Genomic DNA, 17,008 nt, shown 5'->3' with positions numbered 1-17,008 from the left:
CAGCAAAGGGAACCATGGTCAAAAAGGAAAGACAACCTACAGAATATTTGCAAATGATGCAACCAACAAGGGGTTTTCATGCAAAATATACAAACAGCTCAGACAACTCAACATCAAAAAACCAAAAAGTCTGATTAAAAAATGGGCAGATCTGAATTTTTCAAAATTCAGACATTTTTCCAAAGAAGACATACAGATGGCCAACAGGCATACAAATAGACACTCAACATCACTAATCATCAGAGAAACGCAAATCAAAACCACAGTGAGTTATCCCCCCACACCTGTCAAAATGGCCATCTTCAAAAAGTCCATAAATAACAAATGTTGGCAAGGATATAGAGAAAAGGGAACCCTCTTGCACTGTTGGTGGGAATGTAAATTGGTGCAGCCACTGTGGAAACAGTATGGAGATTCCTCAAAAAACTAAAAATAGAACTACCATATGATCCAACAATTCCACTCCTGAGTGTATATCTGAAGAAAATGAAAACACTAATTCAAAAAGAAACATGCATCCCAATTTTCATAGCAGCATCAATTTACAATAGCCAAGATATAAAAGCAACCTAAGTGTCCCTCAAGAGATAAATGGATATGGAACTCCCTGGTGGTCCAGTGGTTAGGACTTGGTGCTTTCACTGCCGGGGCCCAGGTTCAATCCCTGATTGGAGAACTAAGATCCCACAAGCTGACTGGCGTGGCCAAAAATAAAACCAAAAAAAACAAAGCAAAACAAAGAGATGAATGGATAAAGAAGATGTGTCGTGTGTGTGTGTGTGTGTGTGTGTGTGTGTGTGTGTGCGTTTATATATGTATGTTTACTCAGCCATAAAAAAGAATGAAATTCTGCCATTTGCAACAACATGGATGGACCTAGAGGGTATTATGCTTAGTGAAATAAGTCAGAGAAAGTCATATACTCTATGTTATCACTTACATGTGGAGTCTAAAAAAATTTTTATAAAACAAATGAATATAACAAAACAAACAGACTCACAGATATAGAGAACAAACTAGTGGTCACCAGTGGGAGAGAGAAGACGGGAGGGGCAAGATAGGGGTAGGGGATTAAGAGATATAAACCACTACACATAAAATAAATAAGCAACAAGGATATATTGAACAGCACAGGGAAGTGTAGCCATTATTTTGTAGTAACTTTAAATTCTATTAAAATATTGAATTACTATGCTGTACACCTGAAACTAATATAATATTATAAATCACCTATACTTCAAATAAAAACATAAGAAGACAACTCAACTTAAAAATGGGCAAAAGATTCAGAGACATTTCTCCAAAGAAAATATACAAATGGCCAGTAAGCACTTGAAAAAATGTTTAACGTCACCAGTAATTAAGGAAATGCAAATCAGAACTACATTAAGATACTTCATACCCACTAGAACAGCTAAAAAAAATTTTTTTAAGATAATAACAAATGTTGATAACAATGTGGAGAAATTGGAATCCTCATATATATTGCTTATGGGAATGGAAGTTTGGAAAAAGTTTGGCAATTCCTCAAAAGGTCAGAAATAGAGGTACTATATGACCCCAGCAATTCTACTCCTAAATATATACCCAAGAGAAATGAAAGCATGAGGCCACACAAAAATTTGTACACAAAAATTCATGGCAGCATTACTTATAATAGTCAAATGAGTAGAAACTCAAGTGTCCATCAATTAATGAATGGATAAAGTTGAATCCATACAATGGACTATTGTTCAGCGATAAAAAGGAATACTGACACATATTACAACATGGATAAACCTTAAAAACATTATACAAAGCGAAAGAAGCCAGATACAAAAGGCAACAGACTATATGATCTATCTCTGAAATGTTCAGAACAGGCAATCCATAGAGATAAAAAGTAGATTAGTAGTTGCCAGGGACTTGTGGAAGGGAGGAATGGGCAGTGACTACTAATAGATATGGTGTGTCTCTTCGGGCTGGTAAAATGTTCTAAAATTAGACAGTGGTGATGATTATATAAATCTGAAAACCGCTGAATTTTTCATTTTTTAAATGGTGAATTTTATGGTATGAGAATTCTATCTCAATAAAGCTGACATTTTTAAAATCTTAGGTACACCTGCCACCAAGATTCTGACAGTGCACCTTCTCCACTGACAGGACAGTATTCCCACAATACGTTTTTCAAACTATAGAGTTACATTACTGAAAATGTTTTTTTCAAATTCTGCCGCTCTATCTCCTTGAAGGACATGTCTTCCTGGTTGAAAATCACTGGTCAAAACTATAGTAAATTACATAAAATTAAATGATTAACGATGGTAATAAGATTAGTACTAGACATTCTCTGTAGAAATAACTCTGTTATTATTTTTATTATTAATATTGTAACTCAATGAAACTGAGTTACAGATTAGTGCCTGTAACAAGGTTAATGGCTACTTAATGAAGATTGTTGAAATCAGATTATCTCAGAAATAACAACATTGAACCTAATTTTCATCTTTTCTGACATTCAAACCATTTTTATCCAAAACTTACGTGGTGTAGCCATTTTTGTGAAGATAGGAGTCACAATATCTTCCAATTGCTGTTTCTGCTCAAAAAGCTCATTAATGGAAGCTTCTAAATGGGTTTCCAGCCATTCATTTTTTATACGGCATGCATTGAGGATGGTATTCTAGAGACAGAAACAAAGAATTTACTTTCCACTTGTTTATTTAAAAATAAAATTCTATATAGTATCTCTAAACCAGCACTGTGCAACAGAACTTTCTGTGATGATGGAAATGTTCTGTACCTGCATTGTCCAATACAGTCACCATTAGACATACATAGCCAATGAGCACTAGAAAAGTGGCTGAGGAACTGAATTTTTAATTTTACTTAATTTAAATTAATTCTAATTTAAATAATCTCATATGGCTAGGGGCTACTATATCTGACAGTGCAGTTCTAACATTAGTGGAATGTGCGTATAAAGAAACTCATAATCTAGAGTCATGAAGCCTTGGGCCAGTCTACACCTTCTCCCTAATTCTTTATTTTCAATGAGCCTGTGATAAAGAAAAGTGTTTGCAAAGGTTGGAAAAAAATGGGTGGATGGTATGAGCTGCATGCAACTCAACGGGCAATGCCGAGGATATTTTATTCCTTCTCAGGTGGTTCACAGGAGAAGAAAGTGCAAGAAATGCAAAAAGAGCTCCACCTCACTGAAAACCTCTCAATTTGCATTGCAAAACCATCCCTTTGCACGTGAGCAGCAAACTGCTGATATCTGATTTAAGATGTTCATTACTCTATAGTTTGTAATAATAGAGACACGAATAAATGTATATGCAAAAAAATAAAAAATAAAATAAAATAAAGGGCTTCCCTGGTGGCGCAGTGGTTGAGAGACCGCCTGCCGATGCAGGGGACACGGGTTCGTGCCCCAGTCCGGGTAGATCCCACATGCCACGAAGCGGCTAGGCCCGTGAGCCATGGCCGCTGAGCCTGCGCGTCCGAGCCTGTGCTCCGCAACGGGAGAGGCCACAACAGTGAGAGGCCCGCGTACCGCAAAAAAAAAAAAAAAGAAAGGAATAAATGAAGGAAGGGAGGGAGAAGAGAGCAGTGAGGACCACTACCTACCTCTAGTGCATTAGTGTAGAAATTAAAGATACAAGGCAAAAATCTCGGAAGACTTCAGAGCAAACTATAATCACAATGCAGTACCTTGTCTTCCCTAAAAAGCTTCCCTGGTCCCTTTGCTGTATCTGTAACAATTGCAGAGACCTTTGCAATATATTTTTTTAGCGCCAGCCTTGCATCTGAAAGAATAGAACAGTAAAATGCATATTAATAAGACAAAGACCAAAAAATATGCATGACAAACATTACATGCTTGTAATGTACATTTATATCCCCAGAGTTTTATAAAGACTGTATAGGAGATTTGTTGCAGTTGTTTTCCTTGGGGAACTTCAAAAGGATAACATTCAACTAGCACAGCACTTTGGGGCACTCACTGTATTCCTAGAATTGTGCTAAAATTTTTAAAGAGCAAATAAACATAAAATGTGATACCCGATACCAAAGAGACTATAGTCTATCAAAATACCTACTCTGGGGAAAGGAACAAAAAACATTTCCAAGAGAAAAACTGTCACTTGCTTTACCCTTCTTTATCCTTCAAAATAAATTCAAATAGCTTCCCTCTTTAAAAAAAAAGTGTTTAAAATAATTCCATTCTCTATAGCACACGTCGCAAAATTTGCAAGACCTGTTTAAACAAAATTACAACATTTTGAGAGAAATAAAAAACTCAAGTAAATGGAAAGCTTTACCATATTCTTAGACAGAACAACTGAATATAGTAAATGGTAGATTAGTCTCAAATTAATTTAACAATTGATGTATTCGTTTCCTGTGGCTGCTATAACAAATTGCCATAAATTTGGTGGCTTAAAGCAACACAAGTTTATAGTTTATCCTCTTACAATTCTAGAGGCAAAAAGCCTGAAATCAGTTTAGCTGATTGTGTTGGCAGGGGAGATTCTTTCTGGGGGCTCTGAAGGGAGAATCTATTTTCTTGCTGTTTTCAACCTCTAGTGGCAGCCTGTACCCCTTGGCTGTGCCTCCTTCCGCCATCTTCAATCAAACTACACCACTCCAATGTCTAGCTCCATCATCAAATCACCTTCTCCTGGGATTCCCTGGTGGCGCAGTGGTTGAGAGACCGCCTGCTGACGCAGGGGACACGGGTTCGTGCCCCGGTCCGGGAAGATCCCACATGCTGCGGAGCGGCTGGGCCCGTGAGCCATGGCCGCTGAGCCTGCGCGTCCAGAGCCTATGCTCCACAATGGGAGAGGCCACAACAGTGAGAGGCCCGCGTACAGAGGAAAAAAAAAAAAAATCACCTTCTCCTCTTCTGTGTCAAATCTCCTGCCTCTCACTTATAATAAGGACACTTGTAATTACATTTAGGTCCCACCTGGATAATCCAGGATAATCTCCCCATCTGAAGATCCTTAATTTAAGGATCTGCAAAATCCCATATGAGGTAACATTGACAGGTTCCAGGGGTTAAAACCTAGATATCTTTGGCAGACTTTTTTCAGCCTACCACAGTCGGCCCTCTGACCTCCCAAAACTCCTACATATCCCCCATGCAAAATACATTTACCCCATGCCAACATCCAAAAGTTTCAACCCATTACAACATCAACTCATGTCCAAATGCTCATCTAAAATATCACCAGCTCAAAAGTCTCATCTCATCATCTAAACAAGGTATGCATGAGACATTAGTATGACCCATCTATCTTGGGGTAAAATTCCTCTCCATCTGTAGACCTGTGAAACTAGAAAACAAAGTTCTCTGCTCCCAAAATACAATGGTGGGACAGGCACAGAGCAACAGTTATAGATAATGCCATTCCAAAAGTGAGAAATTAGAGGAAAAAAGAAGTCACTACACTCCCAAGTAATTTTGAAGTCCCACAGGGCAAATTCTATTAGGTATCAAAGCCTGGGGATAATCATCTGTGGTGTAAGGCTCCATCCTCTTGGCCTGCAGCTCCAGCCTGAGTCATCTTCCTTTTTCATGAAAGACAGCACGTTTTTGCAGCTGAATAGTTTTGTCAGTCACAGCTTCAAACCCGCCATTCATGTTGCAAACAGAATTAATTCCCTAAACTGGAATCCAAGGTTTAGGTTTTGGCTCCACTAGCTGGGTGATCTGGAGTCAGTAGTGGCCCCAGAATTTCAATACAGGATGAAGTTTAGCAGAGGAATTAGCTGGAAGAGGGGACTAAGGGACTTGTCACAGAACTGCATTTATATAATAAGCACACCGATTTTACTAACAGCATATATTTATTTGGGGTAGCTTGGTAGAGAAAGGAGCTTAGTGCAAGCATCCTCTTAATGCCACCATACCTGTCTTACTGCATTCAGGCTGCAAAATACCACAGACTATGTAGTTTATAAACAACAGAAACTTATTTTTCACAGTTCTGGAGGCTGGGAAGTCCAAGATCAAGCTGTCAACATGGTTGCAGTCTAGTGAAAACCCTCTTCCTTTATTGCCAGCACCTTCTCACTGTGCCCTCACATAGTGGATGGGGCTAGGGAACTCTGTGGGGACTCTTTTATAAGAACACTAATCCCATTCATGAGGGCTCCACCTTCATGTCCTAAGCATCTCCCAAAGGCCCCACTTCCTAATACATCACATTGGGCATTAGGATTTCAACATATGAATTTGGGGGGAACACAAACTTTCAGACCATAGCAATATCTTAACCCCACTAACCTCAGTTTCTCCATCTAGAAAATGGAAGTATTATAGCACCATCCTCATAGGGTTGTTGTAAGAATTAAACGCAATGTATTATAGTATAATGCATGCAGACGTCTTGACACAGTGCCTGTCACACAGTAGAGCACTCAATAAGTTTATTATTATTGTCACTCCTCTCCTCAAAACTCTGTGCGCCACAGCTAGCCGGGAGGGAGTCCGGGAAAAAGTCTGGACCTGCCTAAGAGTCAAGAGACTTTTTCTTCCCTCTTTGTTTCTTGGTGCGCGAGGAGAGGGGATTAAGAGCGCTGCTTAAAGGAGCTCCAGAGACAGGCGCGAGCCGCGGCTATCAGCGCAGACACCTGAGACGTGCATGAAATGCTAAGGATGCTACTGCAGCCACCAAGAATCCCGTGTGCAAGCACAGGTCACTATCCCCACCTGCCCTCCCGGGAGCCTTGTAGCCCGTCACTGCCAGGGTCCTGGGATCAGGGACAACTTCCCCGGGAGAACACACGGGGCACCTCAGGCTATTGCAACATCACGCCAGCCTCTGCCACAGGCTCACCCCACATTCAAATTATGACTACTGTACCCCTCCCTCCCCCCAGCCTGAGTGAGCCAGAGCCCCCCAATCAGCTGCTCCTTTAACCCCCTCCTGTCTGGGCGAAGAATAGACGCCCTCAGGCAACCTACACACAGAGGCGGGGCCAAATCCAAAGGTGAACCCCAGGAGCTGTGTGAACAAAGAAGAGAAAGGGAAATCTCTCCCAGCAGCCTGAGGAGCAGTGCATTAAATCTCCACAATCAACTCGATCTACTCTGCAACTGTGGAATACCTGAATAGACAACAAATCGTCCCAAAATTGAGGCCGTGAACTTTGGGAACAACTGTAGACTTGGGGTTTGCTGTATGCAACAGACTAGTTTCTGATTTTTATGTTTATCTTAGTATAGTTTTCAGCACTTGTTATCATTGGTGGATTTGTTTACTGGTGTGGTTGCTCTCTTTTTTTTAATTAGTGTTTTAATTTTAATAACTTATTTTATTTTTCTTTCTTTTTTTTCTCCCTTTTCTTCTGAGCGTGTGGCTAACAGGGTCTTGGTGCTCTGGCCGGGTGTCAGGCCTGAGCCTCTGAGGTGGGAGAGCCGAGTTCAGGACATTGGGCCACCACAGACCTCCCAGCCTCACGTAATATCAATCAGCGAGAGCTCTCCCAGAGATCTCCGTCTCAACGCTAAGACCCAGCTCCGCTCAGCGACCAGCAAGCTCCACTGCTGGACACCCCATGCCAAACAACTAGCAAAACAGGAGCACAACCCCACCCATCAGCAGAGAGGCTGCCTAAAAGCATAATAAGTTCACAGACACCCCAATACACACTACTAAGTAACCAAGAGATCACTGAAGAAATCAAAGAGGAAATCAAAAAATACCTAGAAACAAATGACAATGAAAACATGACCACGCAAAACCTATGGGATACAGCAAAAGCAGTTCTAAGAGGGGAGTTTATAGCAATACAATCCTATCTCAAGAAACAAGAAAAATCTCAAATAAACAACCTAACCTTACACCTAAAGCAATTAGAGAAAGAAGAACAAAAAAACCCCGAAGTCAGCAGAAGGAAAATAATGATGAAAATCAGATCAGAAATAAAAAAATAAATAAATGAAGGAAACAATAGCGAAGATCAATAAAACTAAAAGCTGGTTCTTTGAGAAGATAAACAAAATTGATAAACTGGTAGCCAGACTCATCAAGAAAAGAAGGGAAAAGACTCAAATCAATAGAATTAGAAATGAAAAAGAAGTAACAGGGGCTTCCCTGGTGGCACAGTCGTTAAGAATCCCCCTGCCAATGCAGGACACATGGGTTCGAGCCCTAATCTGAGAAGATCCCACATGCTGCGGAGCAACTACAGAGCCTGTGCTCTAGAGCCCGTGAGCCACAACTACTGAGCCCGCACACCTAGAGCCCGTGCTCCCAACAAGAGAAGCCACCACAATGAGAAGCCTGTGCACCACAACAAAGAGTAGCCCCCGCTCACCGCAACCAGAGAAAACCTGTGTGCAGCAACGAAGACCCAATGCAGCCAAAAATAAAATAAATAAAATAAAATAAATTTTAAAAAAAAGAAGTAACAACTGACACTGCACAAATACAAAGGATCATGAGAGAATACTACAAGCAGCTATATGCCAATAAAACTGACACCTGGAAGAAATGGACAAATTCTTAGAAAAGCATAACCTTCCAAAACTTAACCAGGAAGAAATAGAAAATAAAAACAGACCGGTCACAAGTAATGAAATTGAAACTGTGATTAAATATCTTCCAACAAACAAAAGCCCAGGACCAGATGGCTTCACAGGCGAATTCTATCAAACATTTAGAGAAGAGCTAACACCTATCCTTCTCAAACTCTTCCGAAATATAGCAGATGGAGGAACACTCCCAAACTCATTCTATGAGGCCACCATCACCCTGATACCAAAACCGGACAAAGATGTTACAAAGAAAGAAAAACACAGGCTAATATCACTGATGAACATAGATGCAAAAATCTTCAACAAAATACTAGCAAACAGAGTCCAACAGAACATTAAAAGGATCATACACCATGATCAAGTGGGGTTTATCCCAGGAATGGAAGGATTCTTTAACATATGCAAATCAATCAATGTGATACACCATATTAACAAATGGAAGGAGAAAAACCGTATGATAATCTCAATAGATGCAGAAGAAGCTTCTGACAAAATTCAACACCCATTTATGATAAAAACCCTCCAGTAGGCATAGAGGGAACTTACCTAAACATAATAAAGGCCATACATGACAAACCCACAGCCAACATTGTTCTCAATGGTGAAAAACTGAAAGCATTTCCACTAAGACCAACAACAAGACAAGGTTGCCCACTCTCACCTCTCTTATTCAACATAGTTTTGGAAGTTTTAGCCACAGCAATCAGAGAAGAAAAAGAAATAAAAGGAATCCAAATCGGAAAAGAAGAAATAAAACTGTCACTGTTTTCAGATAACATGATACTATACATAGAGAATCCTAAAGATGCTACCAGAAAACTACTAGAGCTAATCAATGAATTTGGTAAAGTTGCAGGATACAAAATTAATGCACAGAAATCTCTTGCATTCCTATACACTAATGATGAAAAATCTGAAAGAGAAATTAAGGTAACACTCCCATTTACCACTGCAACAAAAAGAATAAAATACCTAGGAATAAACCTACCCAAGGACACAAAAGATCTGTATGCAGAAAACTATAAGACACTGATGAAAGAAATTAAAGATGATACAAACAGATGGAGACATATACCATGTTCTTGGATTGGAAGAATCAACATTGTAAAAATGACTATACTACCCAAAGCAATCTACAGATTGAGTGCAATCCCTATCAAACTACCAATGGCATTTTTCACAGAACTAGAACAAAAAATTTACAATTTGTAAGGAAACACAAAAGATCCTGAATAGCCCAAGCAATCTTGATAAAGAAAAACGGAGCTGGAGGAATCAGGCTCCTTGACTTCAGACTATACTACAAAGCTACAGGAATCAAGACAGTATAGTACTGGCACAAAAACAGAAAGATAGATCAATGGAACAGGATAGAAAGCCCAGAGATAAATCTACGCACATATGTCAACTTATCTTGATAAAGGAGGCAAGAATACACAATGGAGAAAAGACAGCCTCTTCAATAAGTGGTGCTGGGAAAACTGGACAGCTACATGTAAAGGAATGAAATTAGAACACTCCCTAACACCATACACAAAAATAAACTCAAAATGGGTTAAAGACCTAAATGTAAGGCCAGACACTAACAAATTCTTAGAGGAAAACATAGGCAGAACACTCTATGACAAAAATCACAGATCTTTTTTGACCCACCTCCGAGAGATATTGAAATAAAAATAAAGAAATGGACCTAATGAAACTTAAAAGCTTTTGCACAGCAAAGGAAACTGTAAACATGATGAAAAGACAACCCTCAGAATGGGAGAAAATATTTGCAAATGAAGCAACTGACAAAGGATTAGTTTCCAAAATATACAAGCAGCTCATGCAGCTCAATATCAAAAAAAACGAACAACCCAATCCAAAACTGGGCAGAAGACCTAAATAGACATTTCTCCAAAGAATATATACAGATTGCTAACAAACACATGAAAAGATGCTCAACATCAGTAATCATTAGAGAAATGCAAATCAAAACTACAATGAGGTATCACCTCATACCAGTCAGAATGGCCATCATCAAAAAATCTACAAACAATTGGGCTTCCCTGGTGGCGCAGTGGTTGAGAGTCCGCCTGCCGATGCAGGGGACACGGGTTCGTGCCCCGGTCCGGGAAGATCCCACATGCCGTGGAGCGGCTAGGCCCATAAGCCATGGCCGCTGAGCCTGCGCGTCCAGAGCCTGTGCTCCGCAACAGGAGAGGCCACAACAGTGAGAGGCCTACGTACCGCAAAAAAAAGAAAAAAAATCTACAAACAATAAATGCTGGAGGGGGTGTGGAGAAAAGGGAACCCTCTTGCACTGTTGGCGGGAATGTAAATTGATACAGCCACTATGGAGAACAGTATGGAAGTGCCTTAAAAAACTAAAAATAGAACTACCATATGACCCAGCAATCCCCCTACTGGGCCTATAACCTGAAAAAATCACAATTCAAAAAGAGTTATGCACCACAATGTTCATTACAGCGCTATTTACAATAGCCAGGACATGGAAGCAACCTAACTATCCATCAACATGGATGGACAAAGATCTGATGAATCGATAAAGAAGATGTGGCACATATACACAATGGAATTTTGCTCAGCCATAAAAAGAAACGAAATTCAGTTATTTGTAGTGAGGTGGACCTAGAGTCTATCATACAGAGTGAAATAAGTCAGAAAGAGAAAAACAAATACTGTATGCTAACACATATATATGGAATCTTAAAAAAAAAATGGTGCTGAAGAACCTAGGGGCAGGACAGGAATAAAGACACAGACATAGAGAATGAACTTGAGTACACTGGGAGGGGAAAGGTAAGCTGGGACGAAGTGAGAGAGTGGCATGGACATATATACACTACCAAATGTAAAATAGATAGCTAGTGGGAAGCAGCCGCATAGCACAGGGAGATCAGCTCCATGCTTTGTGACCACCTAGAGGGATGGGATAGGGAGGGTGGGAGGGAGATGCAGAGGTAGGGGATTTGGGAGGATATATGTATACATATAGCTGATTCACTTTGTTATACAGCAGAAACTAACACACCATTGTAAAGCAATTATAGTCCAATAAAGATGTAAAAAAAAAAAAAAGCGTTGGAAAGGATATAGGTAAGTTGTTTCCATGAAATTCTATTAAGATAATTACAATTTAAATTTATTAGCTAGCAAAATATTAGTAAGGTATTTGTTTTTCAGAAAACTGAAGAGGCTCAAACTATTCTGGAAAAAAACAAGAAAAAGTGTTCCTAAGAAATCCAAGGTGATTGGCTAGGCAACACCTTTTCAGTCCAGTGTGGTTCTCTATGACATCACTGAATTTATCCCTGAATCACTATGACTGATGATGTTACAGTGATCATCAGTGTATATTTTGCTGACTAGTAAAAGTATCTTCAGTGCTTTGACTGGAACACCATGTTAACTAATACTCAGGGCATTTCTGCTCTCTCTGTAACCAATTTTTGACTATAGATGCTTTTTCCATTTGAGAAAGAAAGATGCCTTCTCAAGGACTATCCCTGATTTTTCCTCTGTTGTTTATCTGCTTCTTCAGGGAGAGCTTCTGCATTTGTGATGGTACTACCTGGACAAAGGTTGGATGGGAGATTTTTCCAGAAGAAACGCATCATTTGAAAGTTAAGCCTTCTCCATCTCACCGTCTACCTTACCCTCTGAACAAACTATGCTGCAATTTTGCTAGTATGGATATATTTCAGTGTCTTTTACATCTTATTTATATTTTAGTACAAGTTCTCTTTTCAATCCTGTCTGTTTTATCTGCTCATTACCTGTGGGTGAAATGGAAGAAACACAAAAAAAAGGTGAATTAGTGATGCAAATAATAATAGTTATAGACTATCAAAGAGTTTAAAAGATAAGATTATCATCTTCTTTGAGAGAAAGAACCATGTCTTATTCTTCTTCATAACCTCCCCAATTTCCACCATTCATCCCCAGCATGTAGCAGTTTCTTGCATGTGTCAGGTGTTCAGCAAAGGTGTACTCAATTAGAAGGTCCTTAAAATAACCTATTAATTTTAGATAGATTATTTTAAGTTACGAAACACACCAAGAAAGTAGTGAGCTACAGTGAATAGAATGCATAGGAAGTGAAGGTATCTGTCTGGACCCTTAGGTAAGTCATTGTATCTTTCTCAGCTGCCTGATCCATAAAATTAAGGATATGGAACGACATTTTGTTAGATCCCTTCCCGATCTGTCTAAGAAAGCTAAGTATACAAAAGTCGGCATGTATTTTTTTAATGGACTGCAAACTAATTTCTAATTTTAGTATAACTTTCTGGAAAATAGCACTCTTAAACTAATTTCCCACTTTGCCAGTGACACCGTATTTTGAGGCAATCTTAAAAGCTCATTGACCTTCACAACAATTAGATATTTATAAAATGACTATGACTTTATCACATTATACCTTAAGGTTGTTTAGTAAAGGAAAATATTTTACTAATATTCAAATAATTCCTCCCAGCAGAATGCTCTGATCACAGAAAGTACTTATTAAATGTTTGCCGATGGTGATAATGATCGCTATAACCTTATACAAGGGCATATAAAAAAGAGCATTTCTTCTGCATTTATACCTTTCATCTACAGTAACTTTTTCTTTGCATAAATAACTAACATGTGGTATTTGGAGTTTAAGTGTATATATCCAGAAAACAAATTTAATTTGAACTACAGTAATAAAAAAATCTCTAATATGTTTTTTTCTCCTTTTAACTGAAGAAACAAGCCTCCTTAGATACAGCTGGTAATGATCTAGAAAGCCAGCCCATCTATGACATTGACCAAATACTCTGCAGACCGGTGGCCACAACATCAATGATCACCAAGTACCTGAATCAGGTGTCCCATCATCCTCCAGCTAAGAAAGTCAAGCACCAAAAACTAAAGGGGAAGAAGAGTGAAGGAGAAGGAGCCAGAGGATACTAGACATATCCATATGCAAATATAGCTCAGTCCATTATGAAGACTACACAAGAAATCTATTGCGAGAACTCATGTAAGGACAAAAATGGTTGTTTGGCATCCTTTGTAAATTTTTTGCCAGGTTCTTTAAGGAAACCTTCCAACAAAGTCTGGATTGAACAGTATTTCTATTCAGCTAAAACGGCTCCATACTCACTAAAAGTAATGGGGAAAGACTGTATAGGATCACTGCTTCATGTTTAAGTGCTTTATCCTTTTCAATGCGTTCGATTACTAATCATTAAGCAATCTGTAGAACAGAATCTTCATTTAGTGTTTCAGTAAATCTCTGATTTAAATAATTATTTGTGATTTTTCTTAGTTTCCTGAGCAAATTTTATGGCCACACTGAGACGTTTAATTTCCCATCTCATATTGTTAAAATGGTACGGAAATACTAAGGAACAGATTAACTTTTTAAAGTATAAATGTTTCCATTTGCAGTAAAATAAATGAGGAATTAAGTATCAACACTTTTTTAATTTCAAGCTTTTGTTGATAAGATGCCTCAGTTTTTTAAAATATTCCACACTTTTGTTGATCAGTCACCTCAATTTTTTTTTAAAGTATGGTTTCCATATTTTCCAAACAAAAGCTGAGAGACTGGTCTGAGACTAGGACAGATTTTCTTAACAACATGTTGAAGAATCCCAGAAAAATATACCAGATCTATAATATACCTCCCATCAATATAAGGGGAAAAAAACTTTTAAAAAAACAATTCTTTGTACAGTAATAGATAATGCTACAGTCTTTATAAATAACAGAAGAGAACAGTTTCTGCCTTGGGTTATTGTGGATTATTAAAAGTTTGTTTATGGTTCCACTTTCCACTCCCCTCCTTACTTCCACACTTCCCTAACCACAACCCTACTCCCACATGTCCATGAATGTCTGCTCCGTACCTTCAGAGCTCTGAACTGTCAACTAATTCCCTCTAAGAGAACACTGATATGTATCTCTATTAATGGAGGACCCTTGAACACTTCAAAAGTCTACGAACCTCGAAGACCCAATGAAATTTATCTCTAATAGTCAAATTTTCAGTAGTATAGAGGAGTCTCTTGGGTAGGGAGTCCGCAGCCCTGTAAACCTCTCATCATTAGATCAAGAAATGGAAGTGGTTTATACTCTTGTTCAGTCTGAATTAAACAAATGTTACATTTTATGTTGCGCAGTTTGTGTTTTGACATTTCACAGCTACATTACCATGAAGCACCAATCCTTGCAATCCCATCATTCATCTGGAAACAGAAGACTAGTTTATAGTATTATAGTCTTCTTATCTTCATCACTAGGAAATGATAGGTCTAATTCCCCTAAGACTGTAAGGACCCAAACTAAACAGATGGACATGAGGGAGATGGAAAGTGGGGCAGGTACGCGGCCTTTAGCATGACCGTTGGCTTGGCGGTTAGGGGTCCCGCTCTGCCAACAGTCAGCCTCACAGTGGTCCTCATGGCAGAGAGTGCAGCGAGAGGTGGATCGCGTCCTTCTCCCTCGGGCCCTCCAGGCCCTCTGGCTTCGGGCCTGGCGGGTGAGCTGGGAGGCCCAGGGACAGGCTGAGGGCTATGTCCCGCAGAGCTCCAGAGCACTCGCCAAAGCCACCCACTGGCCAGGCCCAGGCCTGGAAGCAGCAACGAATCTCTCCCCCATCCCCACCTCCTCGACCAAAGGGCGGTGACATCTCCATGGGTCCCGGCCACTGTTTGGGTGCCCTGAGGAGTCAGAGGGCCAGTTGGGTCCTGGGCACCTGGCTTCCTCAGTGATGACGGCTGGGCAGGGTCTGGGGACCTGGCCCTAAGGGTTCCGCCAGCTGAGATCTGCCTCCTCAGCCGGGGCTGGGCACTGGCGGGAGGACTCAGACTGGGTGCTGGACAAACGCTCCCCAGAAGGGTAACCGGCTCATGCAGGGACCCCTCCTCTTGGCCAGGCCTGGACCTCAGAGGATGAAAGTAGAGCCTTGGGACCTTGCCCTTGTCAGAACACAGAATACTGTTTATTTTGGTGGAGGTTTACAGGAACATCGTGACCTGACCATGACCTGACTCAAGAACAAAGAATCTGACACCAAGACATTTGCAACAACTAACCATGACCCTCCCTCACCTTTCCTATAAAAGGGCTTTGCTGAAAGCTTTCAGGGAGTTCGGGGTTTTTAAGGTATAAGCCACCCATCTCCTTGCATGGCCCTGCAATAAACCTTTCTGTGCTCCAAACTCCAACGTTTTGGTATTGTTTGGCCTCACTGCATGTCAGACACAGGGACTTGCATTTGGTAACAAAACCAATGAAACTTAACACCATAAGCCCCAAACTTTCAGAAAAGTTACAGCAAAATTTGTTCCTGGATTGTGTTTTCTAAATGCCATGGGTCATTCTTCAAAAATGGATCTTACACAGAACTAGAACAAAAAATTTCACAATTTGTATGGAAACACAAAAGACCCTGAATAGCCAAAGCAACCTTGAGAACAAAAAATGGAGCTGGAGGAATCAGGCTCCCTGACTTCAGACTACACTACAAAGCTACAGTAATCAAGACAGCATGGTACTGGCACAGAAACAGAAATATAGATCAATGGAACAGGATAGAAAGCCCAGAGATAAACCCATGCACATATGGTCACCTTATCTTTGATAAAGGAGTCAAGAATATACAGTGGAGAAAAGACAGCCTCTTCAATAAGTGGTGCTGGGAAAACTGGACAGGTACATGTAAAAGTATGAGATTAGAACACTCCCTAACACCATACACAAAAATAAGCTCAAAATGGATTAAAGACCTAAATGTAAGGCCAGAAACTATCAAACTCTTAGAGGAAAACATAGGCAGAACACTCTATGACATAAATCACAGCAAGATCCTTTTTGACCCACCTCCTAGAGAAATGGAAATAAAAACAAAAGTAAACAAATGGAACCTAATGAAACTTAAAAGCTTTTGCACAGCAAAGGAAACCATAAACATGACGAAAAGACAACCCTCAGAATGGGAGAAAATATTTGCAAATGAAGCAACTGACAAAGGATTAATCTCCAAAATTTACAAGCAGCTCATGCAGCTCAATAACAAAACAACAAACAACCCAATCCAAAAATGGGCAGAAGACCTAAATAGACATTTCTCCAAAGAAGATACACAGATTGGCAACAAACACATGAAAGAATGATCAACATCATTAATCATTAGAGAAATGCAAATCAAAATTACAACGAGATATCATCTCACACCAGTCAGAATGGCCATCATCAAAAAACCTACAAACAATTGGGCTTCCTTGGTGGCGCAGTGGTTGAGAGACCGCCTGCCGATGCAGGGGACGCGGGTTCGCGCCCCCGTCCAGGAGGATCCCACATGCTGCGGAGCGGCTGGGCCTGTAAGCCATGGCCGCTGAGCCTGCGCATCCGGAGCCTGTGCTCCACAACGGGAGAGGCCACAACAGTGAGAGGCCCGTGTACCACAAAAAAAAAAAAAAAAAAAAAAAATCT

General features: G+C 40.0%; 2 protein-coding genes across 2 annotated transcripts in view; one reads left to right on the top strand and one right to left on the bottom strand.

The window, feature by feature from the left end:
- Nucleotides 1-17,008, bottom strand: part of ANKRD45 (ankyrin repeat domain 45) — a 55,604-nt gene that overhangs the window by 19,796 nt on the left and 18,800 nt on the right. The window contains exons 4-5 of the mRNA XM_029231243.1: nt 3,700-3,794; nt 2,527-2,665 (exon numbers count right to left, since the gene is read on the bottom strand). Of these exons, the coding sequence (XP_029087076.1) occupies nt 2,527-2,665; nt 3,700-3,794 (234 nt within the window). The remainder of the gene's footprint in view (nt 1-2,526; nt 2,666-3,699; nt 3,795-17,008) is intronic.
- On the top strand, nt 12,025-13,480 carry TEX50 (testis expressed 50). Its single transcript, XM_029231245.1, has 2 exons — nt 12,025-12,346; nt 13,266-13,480. The coding sequence occupies exons 1-2, from the start codon at nt 12,025-12,027 to the stop codon at nt 13,478-13,480; spliced, it is 537 nt and encodes a 178-aa protein (XP_029087078.1).

Source organism: Monodon monoceros, unplaced genomic scaffold (genome assembly GCF_005190385.1).
Source record: "Monodon monoceros isolate NGI ecotype Baffin Bay Population unplaced genomic scaffold, NGI_Narwhal_1 Super_Scaffold_18, whole genome shotgun sequence".
In the NCBI taxonomy this organism is placed as follows: domain Eukaryota; kingdom Metazoa; phylum Chordata; class Mammalia; order Artiodactyla; family Monodontidae; genus Monodon; species Monodon monoceros.
Note: the sequence above shows the minus strand (reverse complement) of the source record. Positions and strands in the feature narration are given on the sequence as shown.